This window comes from Thunnus albacares, chromosome 13 (assembly GCF_914725855.1).
Source record: "Thunnus albacares chromosome 13, fThuAlb1.1, whole genome shotgun sequence".
In the NCBI taxonomy this organism is placed as follows: Eukaryota; Metazoa; Chordata; class Actinopteri; order Scombriformes; family Scombridae; genus Thunnus; species Thunnus albacares.
The window spans coordinates 14748238-14770951 of NC_058118.1; the positions used below are offsets into that span (position 1 = coordinate 14748238).

At 40.6% G+C, this 22714-nt stretch overlaps 1 protein-coding gene across 8 annotated transcripts in view; it reads right to left on the reverse strand.

Annotated features, from left to right (window-relative positions):
• LOC122994988 (rho guanine nucleotide exchange factor TIAM1-like) overlaps window positions 1-22714 on the reverse strand; it is a 76975-nt gene that overhangs the window by 9158 nt on the left and 45103 nt on the right. For 4 of the 8 annotated variants that reach the window (XM_044369864.1, XM_044369861.1, XM_044369863.1 and 1 more), the window contains 8 exons: window positions 19694-19840; window positions 19368-19442; window positions 15891-16061; window positions 14632-14736; window positions 13566-13647; window positions 12282-12368; window positions 9702-9914; window positions 8385-8518 (listed from right to left, as the gene is read on the reverse strand). In XM_044369864.1, coding sequence (XP_044225799.1) covers window positions 8385-8518; window positions 9702-9914; window positions 12282-12368; window positions 13566-13647; window positions 14632-14736; window positions 15891-16061; window positions 19368-19442; window positions 19694-19840 — 1014 coding nt within the window. The other 4 variants (XM_044369867.1, XM_044369866.1, XM_044369865.1 and 1 more) reach the window with 4 other exon arrangements.

A 22714-nucleotide genomic window follows, 5' to 3' on the forward strand; every position in this document is an offset into this window, starting at 1 on the left:
CAAACCTGAAAGGAACTGAGTAATACCCTAACAGTTTATTTCCTATGATCAAAAAATACCACTAACTCCAGATTCATCTCAATTTCTGGCAGGTCAAGTCCAGGCAGGCTGTTGCTATGACTATGAGATATTTTACAGAGATGCACATTTATATCTTTTCACCGTCTCCACTCAGACATGACTGGTAGATTAAAAAAGACAATTAGAAAAAAAAAAGATATCCTTGAAATGTTGGGGAATCAATGAGCTCAGCCCTCCCACACGAAACACTAATTGGAAGAAATTTATACCCCAAGTTTAATTTAATGCAACTCCTGTCAGAGACCAACATTACACAGCTAATCCTAGCCTTGACAAAGCTCATTATAATCCTAAACCTAAAAGGTAACTGTCATTCATAAAATAAACCTTTAAAGAACATGCATACTGAAACCAGCACAAAGTAGCACAACTAGAAACAGTGAGTCATTGCAGTGAAACTGTTGCATAAAACTGATGAAAGTCAAAATCTGTATCTGCACAACACAGGAGCATCGTTTAGTTTACCAGGATTGACGCTTCTAATTCAATCCTGCAGTCATCAGTGTTATTCATAGAAGTAACCTTTGTACATGTATGTCACAAAAACATCCCTCATCTGTGAGGTGTCAGGGAAAGTGTTTATTAACTGTAATCTGTGATAACACACTTCTGCTGACTGATTTAAAGACAGATGGTCAGCTGGAGACTTCGCTTGTCTTTGCTGATTCCATGGCTTGTCTCCTGTTGTGCTGCGGTAATGACAAACACAATTTTCCAAGGTGGTATTCAAACCTGTTTTGCAGCACTGCTGGATCCACACATACACACACTTCCCACAACAGAAAAGACTGGAAGAATAATGCAGTAAAATGCAAATTAACATAAAATAATCCACTTAACATACAGATCAAATCTTTGACAGTTAGTCCTGTTAGTTTGTATTGCAGAGAATTTAAAAGTCCCCAACTTGGTCTCCAAGACATTCAACAAAGACACAAGTCTGGAAAAAAAAAAAGAACATCATGTAATATTGACTTTGTGGTTAATATGCAAATATGCAACAGTAACATGCGCACACACACACACTGTAGTCCATGAAGAGCCAGAAAAATGGAAAACAAATTAGATTTCTAAACAGAGTAATGGCATTGACAGTCTTGCCACTCGGAAACAAGGTCTTGCCCTTGACAGCCAGAGGAATTAATGGCAGCCAAGTGACAGATGGAGCAGCAACAGAGACAGACGACAGCGGGAGATGGAGACGGAGAGACAGGCTGGAGAAGAAGGATGGCTGCGTGATGCTTTACCACCACCACTAATTATGAAGCCACGATAAGAGCGACTATGCACAAGTTTCCATTGGTAAAATGTTGATAAATGGGGAGCATAGACATAAGAATGCATCTCAGTAATTAGATTATTTGATTTAAAAAGGATAAAAGTCAAGATTAGCAATGTTCTATCATAATTGCATCATACTGAGCCATAACTGATAATACATGCCAATTGTTGCACACTTTTTGCAGCACAGTGATGCTTAGTTAATAAAACTGTGGATAATTTTTTTGTTGTTGGTTACACACACACACACACACACACCAGACTGCACGGCTCACCAGCTGTAACATTTCATAGATGGATTCGGTCGAGCGTTTGAAGTTCCCCCTTCTCCTGAAGGCTGACATGCCGGGGGGTCAGAGAACAGAGTTCAACGAGAAGTCAGAGGTCCATTGCCTGTCCACTCCTCCATGCCACTCAGTGCTATGAGGGTGGGTTTTTTTATCTTCCTCCAAAAATGTACGACTGATACACTGCACAGGATGTATGGATCTTAAACTTGCTATTTAACTCTCAAAAGACTGCTGGTAAAAAAACATTACCAATACAGCTGAACAAATAGGTCAATAAGCAGACTGGATAGAACAAATTGCAATAAACAACAGCGCAGTCGTGTCACCTTATTCTACAGCGTCTATCCAATCAGTCTCTCTTTCTCAATACCCCCCCCCCCCCCCCCCTCGACTGCCTCTGCATGCTCCCCTGTCATCTCCCTGTTTCCACTCTTCTTCTCTCTCTCTGTCCTTGTTGCCTGTCTCGTTCTTCTGTCCAGGTGTTTGAGAGCAGCGGAAGCAGCAGCAGCAGCACCGAAGAATACAACATTAAATAAGAAGATCAAACATCACATCCTCATGAGAGATGGAAGAGGGGAGGAGAAAAAGGAGGGAGAAAAAAAGGGAGGTGAGGAAGCAGTGGGTGGTGAGAGCAAAACACTCCAACAGGAGAAGAAAACAGGCATCTGGCATCTCCCTCTCTCTCTCTCTCTCTCTCTCTCTCTCTCTCTCTCTCTCTCTCTCTCTTTCATCACAGCTCAGAGAGACTTATGTCACCACACTTCACAGCAGCCTTATAAAACAAAAACATATAATATTAAGTACTTGAGCTCACAATGAGTCTCTGAACTGCCCCGAGAATAAACACAACAATAGTCAAAATGAAAACATCTGGAAAACGATTGGAAAATAAAAACCTACCCAGAACCACATTTAACATCTCCTTCTGGAAGTCAAAGCAGCTTGGAGTCAATTCGGCGAATGGTATTTGATGACTGGAGTTTCCAGTTCTCATACTAGAATAGGTTCCATCTAAAACCTGAAATTCACTCTCTAGCACCACCCTTGTCAATCTAGTGATCGCTTGTGATACCACACCTGCTGCACACTTGTCATTCCTGAAAAACAAGAGTTATGTAATCCTTACACCGATAAGACCTTGCCTTAATTCTGACTGATTTGCAGATGTGAGAGTGCAGAGATAAGAAAAGAATGTTACACCTTCTAAATATGAAGGGAAAGTCGAGGGTTTTCTTCCAGCGAGCATCAATACAAATCTTTTTTTTTTTTTTTTCCAAAAATGGTGATATAAAAACTTCAAGCAGGATACTTTCAATGCTTTATCAAATGCAAGTGTGGTTTTAATGATGCACATTAAGTCTGATAGAAAGGACCTCCTTCTTTGTTAATTACAAAATCAGCCAGGAGCAAATGGAAAATATTGTACCTCAGACATGTGAAAACAACAGCAGCTTAGGAAAGAATATATAAACTAACAATCAAAAGCAAGAATCAAGTGAATAAAGAAAGCCCCAGCAGCAATACCTTTTTCTCTAGTCGGTCCAATACATGCATTTCCTAACCCACAGACAAATCCTCACCTTTTTACAACATGTACCCGCCCTTCAGAACAGAGAGAGAGAAGTACAGCATGAGGGAGGAGCACGGAGACAAGCGCGAACCTGCTTCCACACCCGCCAGCTGAAACCATGCACAGTGAGAGCCAGCATAAACAGAGATTACACATATCCACATACTTGGCATACAGATACACATCACACACACATATTTATACCCTCTCGTGTGTGTGTTGTATTTTGACATGTAGATACACACATTTTTACAAGTAAATAGAAATATAGCAAATTTGATCACTCAAATCCTACCCCTGCTGGAACAGACATTGTTTCTCAGAAAGAACATGCATATACTTGTCAGTGTCAGTGAACTCAGAGGGGTGGGGTGGGTGGGTGGGGGGGAGGGAGGGAGAGTCTTAAAGTTCACTTTCATGTGAAATCAGAGAAACATGCAAATCCATAAATCCCTGCGAGGAATGATGGGATATACGACATGACACACACACACACACACACACACACACACAGAGAGACTTTAATCATTTAATCTGAAGTGAAAGGATGATTATGTTATGACATGAGTTTTCACAAATCTGTGCATGAACATTTCGAGTTTGAAGCAGTTGATTTGGGTGCTGCAAGTTTCCTCACTATAACCTCGTGTCAAATGCAAGGCTTTTGTTTCTCAGTCCTTAAAAACAGTGAGTTACTATTCAGTAATAATGACATAAGAGGATTCAATTTGGTTCAAGGAAGGTGGATCCCTCCTCTGTTGCTTTTCCTGAGGTTTCTTCCATTTTTTCCCTATTAAAAAGGCTTTTTAGGGGAGTTTTTCTCTCATCTGAATCGAGGGGCTAAGGATAGAGGATGTTTTATGCTGTACAGTAAATCCCCCTAGGGGCAATTTTGTGATATTAGGCTATATAAATAAAAACTGACCTAACGTCAATATGTATTTTAACCTACATTACTACATACACACACACACACACACACACACACACACAGACAAGGAATAAAGCTTATAAATGGTTAAATACTGTGATGATCCAATAAATATCAGTAATCATTCCTGAACCAGATCTGTTCTTAGTTGCTCAGTAATAGAAACATGTTTGTTGTGCAGCAGGCTTCATGAATCAGCACAGTACTCCCTCCAGTGGAAGATTGTGAAATGACAGGAAAGAAAACAAAATCTGGACAAAGCTATAGGCTCACAGATTTTCCAAGTCTGTCCTAAAACAATAGTCAGGTGCCCATATGAACACTGACACATGTTTTTTCTCACAGTAATCATTCCTCCTGTTCATACTGGCCTTTAAGAGATCCCTTCGTAATGTCGCTTTCAATGTAAGTGATGGGGGACAACATCCACAGCCCTCCCTCCATGGCAAAATGCTTTTAAAAGTTTACTTAAAACCAATATGAGGCTTCAGCCATCCAAATTAGTCAAATCAAGATAATAACTTTCAAAGTTACTGTCTTTCTAGTGCCAAATTCCCTCTTTTTGTTACAGTCCTTCGACTGCATCTGGGCATGAAAAACGCTTTCCGTTGAGACACAAATCAAGATCAGAACTGTGGAAAATATCAACTTTATTCGACTGAAGCCTCATCTTAAGTACATTTGGAGGGGATCTTCTAATGGTCAGTATGAACAGGAATTATGAAGGAATGATTACAGCAAGAAAAAAAAAGATGATAAGATGTTAAGTAGTCGGCAACTGCATTAAACAAATGCACTGCATTCAAGGAGTTGTTTATCCAAAATTATACCATCAGGAGTCAATCAAAACAAACCTCGATGAAAACTGCCCCCCTCCAACCCCCACCCCAAACTCCTCACACACTGAATAATGCATTTTTCATTTCAATTGCCCCTAAGCCAAACTGATAGAGATGTAAATTATAACCAGCTCTTGTCAGTGCGACATACTACACCTTGGAGAACACTGGCAATCACCGTCATCTCTATTATTGCTGTTATCCCAAGCAATCGCTGTTTTATTCTCCGGTTGGTTTATCATATTGAGGAGGTGGCTCTGTGCTTTGTCTAAAATAATGAACCTCCCTGTTTCCTCCGGCTAGCCAGACACTCATTTATCTCCACTAAATGATGTGAAACACTGCGGAGAATGAAGTAATTAGAATGTGGGGATAATTAAAATTGTCCCACTTTGCCTCTTTTTCCCTCTGTCTTGCCGCCATGTGACCGCGGGCGCTAGGTGAAATGAGGTAAGACTCGATCTTCGGCACTTTGGGGCCGTTCCAAAGAGGAGAGAGGGGAAACAAAAGAGTGATCATAAACAAACAAAAAAAAAAAAAAAAAAAAAAAAAAGGCAACCACTTTTTTTTTTTTTTTTTTTTTTTTTTTAAAGAGAAATGACATGGTTTTGGAAATTACCAGAGAATTTTGAGGCAAGTTTGAATTGTCTTTGTTGACAGAGGAAGCGTCCAAGTGCTTCAGGCTCAGGTCAGAGCTCACAGTCGGCTGGAGAGTTAAGCGGGCAGAGTTGTTTGAGAACCAACAGCAGCCTCATGTTGTTTATGGTAATGAACAGCAGGGGTTTAGTGAGGAGAGGGAGGAGGAGGGTAAAGAAGTGCAGGACATTAGAGGAAAACTGACAGATGTGGAGGAGGAAAGGAAGAACATGAAAAAACAAAAAGGATGACAGATAAGGAGACAGGATGATCAGAAAGGACAAAGAGAAAAAAAAATACAGAGAGGACATGGTCACATTGTTGCTCTGAATTATGGGGGGGACAAAATATAATACGACGATAAATCAAACAGCCAAGGAAAAAAAAAAAATTAGCGCAGAGAAAAAAGAAGGATGCAGAAGAGATGGTAAGACAGACGGCAGGAAATGAAGAGAGAAAAACAGCCCGCACATGTGAAAGTGGGGCAGGAGGTGAGAGACTGAAAGGTGAGATGATGATCGAGATCATGGACTTCCAGAGCTACAGTATGTTCATACGGCTGTGCTGTTCTGTTGTACTGTTTCGTCCCATTTCACCTTGCTTTCAGGGCTTTGTTTTTTTTCTTATATTTGTATGGAACAGCCTGTGACAATAAAAAAAAAAAAGCACATGGCTAAGCATTAAAAGCACCAAGGGACATTACAGACGAGGGTAAGCAGTATTCATCACTGTGTCTTCCGAAGGGACCGCATTATTTCTCATGTGGATCTAGTGGTATAAAAACCTTGAGACTATTGGTTGATGAACAAACACACAGTATCCATTGAGTGCTGCTGTTTTTCCTTCAGTTGCATATACAAATTTGCCCTCACTTGGTGGAAATAATGCTACACTGACTTTCCTCTACTCTGGCACTGTTAACACTGCATATAAACTTGTACTTGTAAAAATGATTAACTCAAACACTTTAAGTGTGTTATATAAAGACCGCATGCTCCATTTTGTGTTTTGCATTGTGTCAGAATAGATCTGAATGGATTTCTTCTTGCATATAATATTGCTTATATGAGCTTAAAATAGCAAAAAGCCCTTTAAATGTTAATTATGGACTGTGTTCAAACTGTTTTGTAAAGTTTAGACGTTTTTCCACACGTCAAGTACACTGAAAGAGACTTAAGCAGAGTTGTCATTCCTATCTAGCCATCCCGGCAACCCTATCTGTCGGTATATCTCTCATCTTCCTGTACTTTCCTTCCAACTACTAATGGCACATTGGAGTCACAGCACTGCCACTGTCCAACAGGACTGAGTCTAGACTAGAGCCAGCTCTGACCTCACCCATTAGTTCTCCCTTCCTCCCTGAAGCTCACTGACACACATCCACAAGAATGCACAGTGTTGTCCCTTACCCTTTCTTCATCTTTTGTTCGTGTCTTAGCTATCAACAGAGAAGTACCAAAAAAAAAAAAAAAAAAATGTTTCCGGTGGTTTCTGGTTATCAGCCATTGCTATAGTAATGGAAGTGACAACCATATCCAAGGGAGACCGGCTGGCACACGGCGCATCCTAGCAATCACTGCGCCGACCCTGATAAGACCAGACATAATTAGAAAGTGATGCTGTTCACTCACTCTCTCACTCATCTGTCTGTCTCCATCTCTGTGCACTAGAGTACGCACGTACGGCAAATGCACACACACCTCCTCACATGCACACACACACACACATCAGAGGTTGCATACACATCTGTTCATGTGCGTATCCAGGACTTAAGAGTGAAAGACAGACTCAAACACAAGCTATTGAAAACACCACAAAAGTAAATTCATGTAGTATGTTGTAAACGCTGTATGAAAACAATTCTGTTATTTATGTCAGAATATGATTAAGGTTGCGGTGTTCATCAACAGTGTTTGATTTCGACAGACATTATCCATCACGTAATCATTCTGGAAATTGAATTGAATTACTAAAAAGCTGTTTTAAAGCAGTCGCATGTGTGTGAAATCGTATAAAAACGGCTGTGTTTGTGTGTTGGACCACTTACGAACTTGTGTTTCTCAGATCTTTCTGTTCCAAAAAGTCAATCAGATGACCTTTGTGTTAAGGTCACCAGTATCACACGAGAAGAGGCCTCTGAAAATGTACCAGCTTTTTGCTCACTTCCACTTTGTGTACCAGCAATATGCTCACAGAAACAAACAAAAAAAACCAACAAAAAACAAAAAACACAACACCTGACATGGGTAAAGAAATATTTAGAACAATATTAAAACCTGCCACAGGGTTTTTTAAATAATCATAAACATATGGGCTCTCAAACTCTGTCCAAACACACACATCCAGATTGTGTTAGATTGTTGATCATTGATGTCAGTGTTTTGCTTTTCTCTCTGGCAGATCTGAGATCAGAAATGGCGAGAAATGAAACCTGCTGCCCCTGAAGCTAAATGACCTTGTCAGCAGGCTGAAAGATGGCAACGCAAAAAAATGCAGCTAATCAGCCACTTCAAACAGCAGTACTGATCCGCAGGTCACACACAAACACACACACACACACACACACACACAGGAAAACCAACACCAAAGCTGCTGGTCTTTGTCTCTGTCTGCAACAATACATCTGATCGGGTGTGTATGATACTCTATCCTTTGTATAACTACACTGTTAATCCCCCGCTCTGTTGCATGTATGTGTCTGTTTGATATGTATACACACACGAGGCCAAAGTTGTGTCTTTGCATGCCATATCTACCTTCTGTTCAGCCCCCGTGCAGGTCTTGTCTTCCTGATGATCTCCGGGGCTCTGCAGGGTCAGCCGAGGTCCTTCCGCCAAACTCTCATCTAGACTCTCTACTGTCAACCCTGACACCTCATCCAGGATGTCCTCTACAGACAGAGACAAAGGCAGGGCTTACTGAGGAACAAGAATGTATATATTTATGTAAAAACTGTGTGAGCTACAGATAGAGCCTCTTTTGTAAAATCCACATCTCGATTGTTGCTCAAATTCATTTGATTCTCTTTGTCTACACTTCCTGCTTTGATGGACTTAAAGAGAAATCTTAGAGTCCAGATTTCTTTTAATTCCATGCACAGAACATCTGTGTTTTGAAAAGGTAACCTGTAAGTAGGCATCCCTACTACCTCAACCTTCCATCATAATAAATATATAATCCAAAAATATCATCTTTTCCTAGTATCCAGCTGTGTCAAGTAGGGACTCCACCTTGTGTTTCTTGTGAGTTTTGGTGAAAAGAGTGACAATAAAAACATAACTATAACTCTTAGTATTTCTACAGTCAAATTGGTCATTATATGTGAGAAATCTCCACCTAAATGTCTCCTCTGTGTTGAAGGCCTCTTGTGCGCACCCATCTACTCTTAAGCATGATATCATCGATAACCTCCATCTGGCTGCTCAAGTGTTTTTGCTCTCTGTCTGACCCTTTGCGTATGACATATCCTACTCAATGACAGCTTCACACTACTGAAGGATTCATATTAATATTCATACTACTCCAAGTCCCTGTATAAACAATGCCAGCTTGTCAGCCTGTGCACTGCAAGCCCCAATTTATAAGGAATACAAATGGTGCCCTTGCACGCATAAAAAGAGCAGGTCAGAGGAAAGCTGGCGGCTGCCTGCAGGTTGGTTATCAGACGGCATCCATGAATAATTAGCAGATCGCCCTGTTCACCCTCTACTTAAAAAGATACATCACCATCTGCATTGTCCCCTTTTTTCTCTTCATACAAAGTTGGGGGTTTAGAGGGAGAATGATGGTACAAAACAAGAATCATGAATAACAACTAAAGACAACTTACGTTCCACGCATCAAACTATCTTTCTGACATGCAGCTAAGCTATTGATATAGTAATCATCAGTGTGGATAACCCCATTTGGTCTGATTTTAACTCCCAACACGAACATCTGGACCGACAGGAACATAACAGCATGGAGCACTTGTGGGCTTAATCATCAAATGAAACTTTCCATTAATAACAGAAATAATAACAAAAACTTAAATTACATGTATCCACGACTTTATCTAGAACAAGAAGCCTTACCTTGGCTCTGGGAGAAGATGTCTGTGGCTAGGTCCTGCTCCCCATCGGAGCGCCGGGGTGGATTAGAGCACAGCACCAAAGAGTCCAGCTGGGGCAGAGTGCTGACGCTCAGGGTCAACGCTTGGTTTACAAATGCAGCCCTCATGTCATCCATTTGGAGGGCGGATGCGGGTTTACCATTCAGCAACAGGATCTCATCCCCTACTTTCAAACCTGGCGGAGAATAAAAGGACGAAAAACAAAGCGGGAAATGTAAAATTCAGCTCGCGCAGGTGGCTCACAGAAAAGACTGATCATGAAAGCGACGCACAGTAAGTGGGAGGTGTCTCTGTCAGCTCATTGCCAAACAACAAGACACCATCCGACATGCTAGCTTTCCTATGGGCCATCAACTCAAGAGTGCTAATGTGTACAAATGATATACACAAACAAAACTTTAGTGCCATACTCCTCAACAGCAGCTCTGTGTCTAATCAGACATGTTGGGACTCTAATGTGTTCCAATACATTAAAAATGCATCCTTCAATGTTTGTTCGCTTCAGGCAAATTCTAATCTAACAAGACTGGGTGGGTTTAAGAAGGAGAGTGCAATGCATGTCTATTCCTGTCCTGTCTTCACATATACAGTCTACGTGGTGCTATATATGAAAAAGAAAACATGGACTTCACTAGAACACAGCTTCAGTTTGAGGCTTTTTCTCTTGCCCCTCCCCTCGACCACCTGTGCCCCTGCTCTGCTAATTGACAATTAGCACTCAATCAGCCAACCAATTAGCAACCAACCTCGCCCAATAAACCTGATTGGTTGTGACAGCTGTTTCAGAGGTCTGACAGCGGTCTCACCTGCCCTCATTGAGAAATGAAGACAAAGGGTTTTGCTCCTGTTTACACAGTCACACATGAGCCTACACATACACACACACACAAGTCTGCTTGTGAGCCTTTCTTCAGGCTTGCAGTCTCAGTTTACATAGAAACAGCAGACAATCTGTAAAATGGCTTTTATAATGCACTGCATGCTATAAACAGATACTTGCAGGCACATACACAGTTACATATATAGACACGCAAGGCACGCATTTAGCCCTAAGTTATGACCTAGTTGTCTGGGATGTGAAATGTCAGCTGTAGCAGAGTCTTTATTGGACAGAGAGAGATAACCCCTCTGGCCATATACTGTTGTGTGTGTGTGTGTGTGTGTGTGTGTGTGCTTGGCTGCGTGTGTTGCATGTATGTGTCTGTGTGTGTGCTTCTGCAGGGGGAGGGGAAGCAGAAATTACCAGTGAGGGAGAGAGAAAGAGATAGAAAAAGACCCTTTGGGGCTCCTTGTCCAGTGTTGGCCTGGTTTCTCCATATACCCTGCAGAAATTGAAGCGTGATCTCTTTCACTCCCCATTCATTCTCCTCACTTTGAGTAAAACACATGCACGCACACACAGGCTCATCCCAGCGTACACGTGGACCTACTAACGTTGTGCCTGGCATACCTAATTCTGTGATTCAGCAAAATGTAGTGTAATATTCCAAAAAAGATGCATTGTGTTGTCTGGATGCCACAAGCTTTCTCTATCTCTACTCGCCTTTAGAGGTGGAGAGTCAGCGCGGCTGTATCCTCGCTAAGCTAGCAGCTTTTAGACTGCTAATGCTGTGGAGGACACAATCTCACACTTGAGTAACCTTGGTCTAACCCCGGGGCACAATAGTGGGGCATGTTATTTTCTATACATTAGTTTTCTATCTACAGAGCGGCCGTGTGTTTCTGACACTCATTAGGACTCTCTGGCTCCGTTAAAAGATAGGGACCAGTGGGAGGGGGGGGTGATCTCTAGAACCGGCTGTTCAAACAGCAGACAAAGGAATGCTGTTTTTGCTCTCAGGAACTAGAGGAAAGCTCAGACACTGTCTTTTTTTTTAATTTTATGCATTAATGTTATGGCATGGCATACCTTCTTTAGAATAAAAGACAGTAATCATCTGATGGGCAAATGTAGAGTCTAGACGGGTGATTCATACCTTTTTATATGTATTGCTGCAAGCACCCAGATGTTTTTCTACTTAATTTTTTACTGTTTTTCTATTTTATGTTTTCTAGTTCCTATCACATGGACATATTGATTCTTTTCTAAGTTTATGATGATGCTAGAATATGTGTTCTTTTTCTAAATTTCTTTGCTGCTCTGTCCTAAGTAAACAGGCAGCCTCCTCTTCCAAACAAAATAAACATAGCTTTGTTTGCCCAGTAGCTGATGCGATGCAGTCACACAAAGATGCACTGATAAGATGTCATGTGGCATCAGGTGTTTCTCAGGTCAAGTATTTGGGTGTTGAGTACGCAATGTCAACTCAAGAGAGAAATATGTACCCAACTTTCACATAACCCTTACATAACCTCTGGTGTTATGGCACTCAAATTCAATTATGATAATTGTTCTGGATTTTTGTTTTGTTCTTTGTGTCTTTCATGTTTGAATGTCAACTCTCAGGAATGTACTGAATGTACAGTACACTACACACATGATATTTGGTATGCTAATGTTCTGTTTTTCTCCTTTCAAAAAAAAATGAAAATAAAAGTGTACCTTTAGCAGAGGCCAGTCCCCCTGCTTTCACTTCAGTAATATGGAGCTGCTGCGTCCCATCCTCATCTATAACCTCCACAGAAAAACCTATAGACATAGATAATAAAACACAGAGACAGATTCAGACATTAATTCTCTTAGGTCCTTTTTGAAATATCTCAATTTGACAGTGTGCACTAGAGGTCTTCACAGCTCCATTCAAATCCCAAGTCAGTCCAAATTCTACTCAGTCTAATTGGGTCAGGTCTCCTTTTACTGCTGCGGGTCCCAGGTCTGTATGTCAATAGGCCTATGTCAAATACCCGAGTGGACTTGAACGGACCCGAGAGTGTCAGCTCTGATCATGTGGTATGTCACAATCACTGTGGGAGAAAACGTTGTGTAAGAGTGAGGGGTGAATGTGAACTGTGAAGCGAATCGACATGAGGAACAAGTAAAAGGAAAAAGAGAACAAGGAGGTAAAACCAACTGGAACATCAGCTGTTTGCTTCTGTTTTTTGCAAACAGGCAACAAAGATGAGAAAAAGGTTCTGACAAGGGAACTGAAAAATCGTCTACAAGATTTATGTTGTTAAATTCATTTTGGAATCTGATTCACAGATATTACATTTATTATTAATTTATATTAAATAAAATGAAGAGTAAATGGGTTAGAACATTGTCTGTCTATCACCCAGTTTGCAACACAAGGTTTTATTGTTGGTACAGGAGGTGGAATGTGATTTTGATTATATTGTTATCTGTGTTTGAAGCGTATAAACAAATTGTTTTCATTTCTATAACTTTACATTCGCTCTTAGGGCATTATTAATATAATATTGCTGCTCTTTCCCGCTGTGGCTGCTTCTTAATTGAACAAATTAATTGATAGTGCATCAGGATGCTGCCGGCGTTTGTCTTCTCTCTCTGTTCACTGCATTTTGGTTTGAGTCTGTTATGTTCAGGTCTATTTGGGTCAGGTCTGGCTGTGCTCCGGTCCCCCTCAGGTCGGGTCTCTCTTTTTTGAAAATCAATTTATGCATGTCAGGTTTGGGTAGGTTTTCCACAGGTACATTTCGGGTCGGGTCCAACACTTTGGACCCGTAAGACCTCTAGTGTGCACTGCTGCAGCATAACTGCTGAACAATTAGATCCACTTAAGACAAAGTGCACTCAAGCTGGATCACCCCATTTAGTCCCCAACAAAGCATGACTCAATGAAGTCGATTACAAAATCAATTTGATACAGAATTTAGGAGTATTAGGGGGACTGAGTCCATGTAGTTCAAAAAGAGACAAGCCTACCATATCCGATGGAGCAGGACTCGGCTTTGTCGAAGCGGATCACCTTGGTAGCTTTGGGACTGATCTCAATCTCTTTGTAGAGCTGCAAAAACAAGAAAATTATATTTAATTGGCAAAAAATGGAAGGATAGCAGTGTTGTTGGATGGCGAAGGTCAAGGTCACGTCATCGCTCTTAATAAAGAATGGATAGATTCATGTATTATTCAGGCTCCTTAACAGAGCAATTGCGCGTGAAGGTTGTGGGGTCAAAATCCAGGTCAAGTCTGTGAAGTGAGCGGGTACTCATACAAGGGTTGACCTCACAGTGGGCGAGAGCATAGACACAGCTGTGTATATGAAATAACAGACAGAAACAGAAGTCTGCAGTGTGTAATACCCTTCACTGTGGAGAAATAATAATGTAATATCAAGAGTAAGGATGAAAGAGGATGAAATGAGTCACTGATCAAAGCAGGAAGATAAAAGAGCACTTGAGGAAAAGCGCGAGTTACACAACGATTGCGCTTTGAGACAGAGTTCAGTGTATCACCTACAAAGCACTGTCACAAAGAGAATTCGTTTTGGGGTTTACAGAGGCTGAATAATGTGGAGGTGAGGTCTTTTTCAATGAGAGTGATTGTTTATATGAATAATAAGATTGGTACAGACACAGACACACAAACTGGTACAGTTCATTGTCCACACAATATACTCAGAAACTATTTTGCATAATTCATAGCATATACTATGGTGCTTCCTTTGCATCCTGGGATTGCAAATCAAATCAGCAACTGAGCCATAAAAACATGCAGAAATGTGCATCTATATCTGCCTGAAATGAAACAAAAATTAATTAATAATAAGGTGAAGACCCCTGAATCCAAATGGGACATTGTGTCTCAGCTGACACTGCAATACAACAAAAAATACAATACACATGCAGTGAAATGACTGTCTTGTACTCATCTTTCATTACTTCATATGGTTGATATTAATATTGTAGCTTCATGGTTCATCATAGACTCCAAAATTGGAGTATTCACTCCTTTACATCACAAGTTATCGCCACAGTGTGTGTTTCCTCACCAGATCAGAGATGTCCTCTTCAAGTTTAGGAACATAGAAGAGCATTTGGTTGTCAACCCACACCTTTAGACGCAGATAGTGGCCGGATGGGTCTATCTTATGGGTCTGGAGGCAAATAAGACAGGAGGAAAAATACATATTTAAGAGATAAAAAATGTATTCATTCTCATATTTAATCACACTAACTGCTGCTACAAAACTATAACCTGTGTTTTATTCTCCCTGTTAGTTCGTTTAAGCTAATTCCCTTTACTATTACCACTCTCTATAGATCATGACATCCCCTGACAAAAGGATGCAGAAATATATGCATCCAATCATGTATGTAATCCACATGTATCTGCATGCATGTAACACACAGGGGCCATGAATTAGACGCTCCAGTTCCTTGTGACATGTTTATGGCATTCATAAAAAACGCCTACACATACACACACAACACATCGATCAGCTTTATACATGTGTTTTGACAGACCTTTAAGTGGAACGTATATGTATCATTAGGCATCATTATTCCAGTGTGTCACTGGCTGAGACCAATTAGGGAGAAGAGGAGATGAAGTGGAAATAAAATTGACAAGACTGTGTGTGTGGCAGTAATATGCAGTGTATATTATAAGGTAAGAAAATGACTTTGAAAAGTCTGAGAGCTCAGGCATCATCTACAGTAATCACTTCTTAGAGGTACCAGAGACAGTCTTACATCACAGGTATTCTCAGATCCATATTTGGACTCACATTCAAGAAAGAAAACCTCTTAACCTCTGATAATTTGCATCTAATAATCCATGTTGCTTTCCTGTTACCCTGAACTGAATGGAGCTGTCTACAGACTGTAAAATGGCAAGATTTTATTATCCTTATGTAACCAAATGTGGTATTCTAAACTCAACAGAGATGTGTGCAATTTTATGAGACTTGTTCCTCAAGACTGTTGAAAAAGCTGTTAAAATGAATTGTTGCATGCTTAGCAGCTCGACTGTCACCGGTTTTGTTGTAGTATTTATGTGTGACTATATTTGTGTGCGCGGGCTTACATGCAATAAAGTTAAAGGCTATGAGAGAGAAAAGGTTGTGCAAATTGTAAATCACCTGTCACCCCAAATTGCATAATGTTTGGTGTGTAATTATGCATAGTATCCTCTCCTCCTTACGCACAATACATTGTACAGCATGCACATCATCTTCATAGAAACCTGAAGACCCGTAACTCATAAATTCTCTCCAGTAATGTTGCCCTCCTGTCAGTATTGGCTCACCTTGCATACTGTGCTCAGGACTTCCAGCACTGTCTCAGCAGGCTGTATGATGGCCAGGACAGGCTGATTGTTCGGGAGACATACCCAGGAGGGAGTCAGGTAATCAGGAACCCAAATGTCGCTGTCTACGTTTTGCTGAGGAAGGCTTTTCACTGAGCCCTCTCTCTCCTTCTGAAAAAACAACACACACACACATACGGAGGGTTTATACATCTTTGAGTAGCCAGAAAACAGCTAATTTAATGTTACCATGAAAACCTTCCAGTTGTCCTTGAGCTTCAGCTATGGGTAGAAGGAAGATTTCATTTCACATAAAACGCAGAAACCCCCCCCAAAAAGAGCCATATTCTATTATCTACTAGTATAATCACTAAAATCATGCAGTGATCCTCCAAATTATTTCATGTTCCCTGAAGAAAGCAGATTTACTTGAATGAATGATTAGACTAATATGATGGAAATTGGTGGTAGCCTGAAAGCAGCAGGAGATCTGATTACAAAATCTAATTCATTTGTGTTGATGAGAGCCTCTTGGTACAATCAATCATCTCTCTGTGTGGGTGTGTGTTACATATAGTATGTGTGTGCACTTGAATCTTCATGGCTGTGTGCATTCTGTTCAAACCGTAGTCTGTAACCTTTAAGCCCATCACTCTGACCTCCGACAATCTGGCAGCCATGTCAGCCTCTCTCCTATCATTCTGTTTCACTCGTCTCTTCTACTCGACCTCACACTGTCTGTCACCGATACCTTATCTCCTCCTATCAGGTAACAGCATCCACAAACCCGTTTATTCTTTCATCCCTCCATCGTGCTGCTTTCTCCCCCAGCACTAATCATTGCCTCTCCTTCTGGTGGCCCTTCTACTCTATCTGTTCATCACTCCATCTTCTCCCTCCTCCCCATTTTTCATTCACGCTATACAATCTGCTGACAGTTAACAATCTGGCCCGGTGGTCCCTGTTTAAATGAACTTAGACTTGGCTGTATTGTAGCTGTGTGTGTGTGTGTGTGTGTGTGTGTGTGTGTGTGTGTGTGTGTGAATCTGTGCATTGGTTAGAGAGAAAGTGAGATAAAGAAGGCGACAGACGGAGCAGACTATATGCAGAAATACATTCTTTTATGCACAAACATTCACACTCGTGTTAACATTTACAAACAAAATACAGACACACTTGGTTCCAATGAAAGACACACACACACACACACACATACACACGCACACACATTTTCTCAGACAGACAACAGACCGGGAGGCCCATAACTAGTACCTCCCCCCAACTCCCTGAACTCCCTAGCCCTGCTCGGCACCATCTGGCTCCCCTCCTGGCCCATCTAGGATGCCTCTGCTGGGGGGGCGGGGGTCCTAGTCGGCACACTAAACTCTCTTTCCCTCTCATCCCCCTCTTTTGCCATCAGTGGGATTCCCCAGAACAAACAGAGAATTAAAAAGCCATCAGATGTGAACATTTGGAACTAATCATGCTGGAGATGCTCATTGAGAAAACTTAAATCTTTGCTACTGATGCAGCGTTTCCAGCTCTCTTACTACCAAATGAAGCGTGTTACTTTCTGCAGTATGCATTTCTTTACTGTCATCCCATACCCTGCCAGCTGAAGTTGGGGCGTGGGTAGAAGGAAATCAGTCTCCCATGGTGCCACTGGGGGCCTCCACAGTCAGAGTGGGTTAGTGCTGCAGAATTTGTTTCTATCTGCTGAGTTCAGACAGAGACTTGTCTTTCCTCTCCTCCTCAACTCTGCTGCATTCTACCAGTTCTTATAAAATATGCAGCTGGCATGCTTGTCCTTGCACAACCCATGGGTAATTGGACATTTTTCCTTAAAGTACATATAAATTCCTCATTTACCAGGCTCTGATGAGGCAGTGCAGAAAACAAGTTATATAATGTATTTTTTTTCCCTAAAGATATTATTTATTATTTGCAATTGGCTGTAAGTTGTAGTCAATACAGCAGATACACCTGAGCCAAGGTGGTGTATCTGTTATCCTTTGGTAACAAATGTATGCATAATTTGTTGAAACATCAGAAATCTAATGATCTGAACATATCAGATCACATTTGTCTCGGTGGGATTAGCAGACAGAAATATCCCTCCAGTCCATGGCCTATGATGCTGATAGAGTTAGAACTGCCTGGGGCAAATGAAAAGAAGAAATGGGAATCTGTCAACGCTGATCTGGAAATGGTGTCTGACATGCTAAAAAGATGGTAGAGAATAAGAATAAATGCATTATCTCCGGCTATGACATAGAGTAATCAGTAGGGAGGATAAAAAGAAAAAGCAGAAACAGACCAAGTCAGTCCTGCAAAGTCTTGTGAAGCAAATAATTTGTTGACTGATGCAGGAGGAGGAACAGCTGTAGAGGATGAAAAGGGTTGTTTATCTACCACAAATAAACTCTACAATCATCTGATAATATTGAGGAAAGACACGATTCTGCAGCTTTTACAGTTGTATAAGACCTTTTGTATATTTTGTATTTTGTATATTTTTGTATATAACCTCAAAGAAATGCTTGTGGATGCAGAAGGGTGCAGGGATTTTGTGCTTCTCCCAGATAACTCACCAAATGAAAAGACAGAGCACCAAAAGGATCTCAGATAAGTGAAAGGAGGTGGAAAATAGAGCAATGTTGCTGGCCCTCAGGGCCTTGAGAAGCCCATATCCCATTATACAAGTACAAAGGTTCATCAGTTGCCCCAGTGATTTTTATGTTGGCTTATGAGAATGCTATGAGAAAGGCAAACAATGACAAGGAATTAGCCTACAGCAACATGGGCTCTGATTCTCTGTAGTGAATGCCAAACTAAAAGGGAGAAGGAACTTAGTGTTTAGCCTTCAGGAGGTTATGACTGTATAGGCATAAACATTCACTGTATCTGTTGTGGCCTTTGTCATCTTGCTTTGGTTGCAGGATGGGCAAGGACTACAATGGAAATAGAAACAAGCTGAGACCTACATTAGGTTACACTAAACCACTTGTGTGTGTTTTAAGATTTTCGATTGAAAAAAGAAGATGAGTCATCTAGCCCTCAGAGGAGCTAAAGAAGTTAAAAGTTAAAGGGGAGCTATTATGCTCATTTCAAGCTCTATATTTTTATTCCGGGACTCCACTAGAGTAGCTTTGCATGATTCACAGTTCAAAAAACTCCTTATTAATCTTGTACTGGCCGTTTATGCAGCCCCTCAGTTCAGCCTCTGTCTCTAACAGGCAGACTTAGCTCCTGTCTCTTTAAGGCCCGCCTCCCAATGAGCCCACTCTGTTCTGATAGGCCAGCTTTCCAGAAGCCTGCCGAGGGGCAGATGTATATTTTCACCAGTACTCAACCCTTACCTGTACCTTTCAAGCATTATTTCACAAATTTCAACATTAAGAGAGCAGACAACAATATAACAAAGTAACACACATCTACATTATGTCAAGGAGGACACAATAAAGTCAGAGATCTTACAGATTTCTCACTGGCGGAGTCTTCAAACATCCGTTCCAATGGTTTCCTCACCGGCTCCATCCCATCAACAAATACCTGCAAAAATTTGTATATATACATATATTAATTTGTATTGCATGTTAAATACTGTTTAGTAGCTCTCTTATCACTGAAAAAGTTTGTTTGTTATTTTTTCACGTATCTAGCCTACAAACAAAAAAGCTCAAAACATAACCTCTTTCTGACTATGTCTTCAAACTATTCCTATCTTATAGTTTTACCACTTCACATACTAAAAACTATCAAGTAATCAACAGCTTGTACAATGGATGTGTCACTATGGAAACCTGGTTGATTGAAGGATGTCCCTTGGTCTTCCTCTTGGAGGTGGTGTCCAGTCCCCAGAGGGAGGAGAAACGGCTACGACGTTTGCTGAAGGTGCGAGGCATGGCCTGGCTCCGCCTCCTGACGCTGCTTTCTGTACGGGCTGAAACCTGTGACAGTGATAATTACAGAAAACATCAATCAAAGAGAAAGGGTTTGGAGAGTTTTAAGATGGTCTATCCAAGTTGTTATTTTCATAGAAACTGATCAACATGCTAATGTATAAATGAGCAATTCATAAGTTATACAATTCATTTAATCTGGACTTTTATGTCTTTCCTCTGTAGATAATGATTCAGATTTTTGCAGTTACTATAAAACCTCATCCACTTACAAAGCACTTAAGCTGCACTTATTTTACATCTAAATGACCTGCTATTTCAGAGTTCAGTGTAGCATTGCCTACAAAACTTTCCATCAAATCCAGTATCTATTAGGCATTTGAGAGATTTTAACGTAACAAATAAATGATTGCACTAAACGTTTGCAGTTTCCTGTGGAATACTAGACATACATCAGCTTTTATTGATGTCATTTCTCAATGTATTGAGAGACAATTAAGATACAAACAGCGTCTGATTTTTTCATATTCATAAGCCTATTGGAAATCATTTCACGTAACCAATCAATTGCATTAAAGTGCTATTTAACTGTTTCCCATTAGAGATTTTAGTTACAATTTTTAATCTCTTTCTTATGCTTTTTAATAGTATTGTTGAATTTCTGTTCAGGTGAATGAATGAACTAAGAAAAAAATCAGGACTGGGAGACTATAACTGTATACTGACTGATGTGAGCTGCAGTCTGTTTGGCTTATGAGTCACTGCTTGCATTTATACACATAACACAAGCATATACACACACCAACACATAAAAACAGACATTTTTTAGCTTTGCAGCGTATACTGATGGCGCATACTGAACACTTCCAGCTTCTCGTCTCCTTCAATGACCTAGTAAACATGCAAAAGGAAACCGCTCTTGACATTTCTGGGTTAATTCACATTTAACTACCACTCCGACCTTAGTATATGGCGCAGAAATACATCCTTTAACGCACATGTGCGTATGTGCACACACAAGCACATGCTGTACTCATGTGGGCGTATGATGGGCTTCTCACCAGTCAGCGCTCATGAGACACACACACATCAAACATAATAGGTCAAACTGTCTCCAAGACTCTTCTTATGTAAGCAGCGCGTAAGAGGCCTTTTTACTGCCTATTTTATGATTTATCTTTTGGCAGTGGATAATAACAACCCTGATGAATACAAGGAGTTACTGTGGAGATTAAACGATAAAAAGAAACTGAGATGTTCCTTTTGTGACAGTAAAAAACAGTTGAGAGCTTAAAAAGAAGAGTGCTAATGTTTTGCCATCAGCTGTATGAATTGGTTAATTTTAATGTTGTTTCCATTTCATTACTTATTTACCAACTTCTGTCTCCTATTCTGTTCATTTATTTATTTTTCATTTGGTTCATTCATACAGTACACGTGGCAAATAGATGATTATCCCGCCCCAAAAATGTGCCTATTTATAGCAGTATTCAACTAATCTAATAAAAAAAAAAGTCAAATCTGGGAGAAAATTGAATTTAATTATGAACAAAAAAGATGGGAAAAACAGACATGGCGTGAGACAGTGAAGAGGAAATGGTGAAGACAGACAGTAGGGAGGAAAATAAGGCAGATAAGGAGAAGGATATAGAGTAAGACGGAGAGAGAGAGAGAGACAAAGGAAGTGAGGATGTAGGCAGTGAAAGGAAAAGGGGGGGTCGGCAGAGAGTGTTAAGCCTGTTTGTGGGAAAGTGCCTCGGGGATGGCAGCTTACTAACAGAGTTCATATTGATCCACCAATCACAAAAAAAAACACTATCAACCTCTGATGTGTCTGTATGTGTGTGTGAGTGTGTGTGTGTGTGTCTGTATGTGTGTGTGTGTGTGTGTTTGGTTTGATGGTCTGCTTGTATCCAACTGGTCTACAGAGATTGTTTGCACCACTTTCTCTCCTCTCTGCTCTTTGTTTCCTGGATGATGTTTGGCAGAGTTTACAGCTGATACAAAACAGCATATAGATCATTCCATCTATGTTTCATTCTTTACATTCTAGGAGCGCTCAAGGTGACAACAAGAGCGTGGTGCAGAGCACTGAGCGAATGACTCGGCTCTTAGCCACAGGCTAAAGCAGTCAGCACCAGTAGAGGAGAACAAATTGGCAGAATGCTTTGTTTCCATTTTTGTTTCAGGCAATGATGACAGACGGTAAAGAGTATGATCTGTAAGGAGAATGATCTGAATGTTATGAGGTGAAGATGGCATGTGTAGGTGTCCTTGCAAAGATAAAATGACGAGTACAGTTCTCCAAAGCAAGGACAACTTTTTTTCTCTTTACTTTCAGGTAAGACAGGTTACAGGTTACACTTGAGTTTTGGGTTGAAATTAGGTTTAGGTCAGGGTTGGGGTTAAATGGTTATATCATCGATTTTCAGCCTTACTTTCTCTGTCAAGTGTTGCAGTTGAGAACAGCATTCAAAATGACTTCGCACAGAGTAAATGAAATAAGAAAAATTTTTCAACACTCTGTCAGACTCAAATCTACAACTGAAAGAATGCAGCAGTGAGGTGATGATTTCTGTTGTAGTTACCCAGCAATGCCAACAGACACTAAATATGCTACAGCTGTAGTGAGTTTCACTACTAATAAAGATCTATTGGATTCTATTGGCAGTACAAAATGTGAGAAAACTGAGGGCTAAAAGAAAGAACAAGCCTGAAGTTACAACCAGTGCCAATATAAGTGTTAACAAATATAACATTAAAGTATTTCTGTGACCTAAAGCTGTGTTTCTTCCCAGGTAGACAGCTGATTCACAGCGACTGCACACTTATGTTCTGACTCCAGAGAAATACAATAAGGCCATATTTAGCTGCAAAATTTGGGTAACACCCTTGCTAGCTTTAGGCCAGTGTTGGCACTCG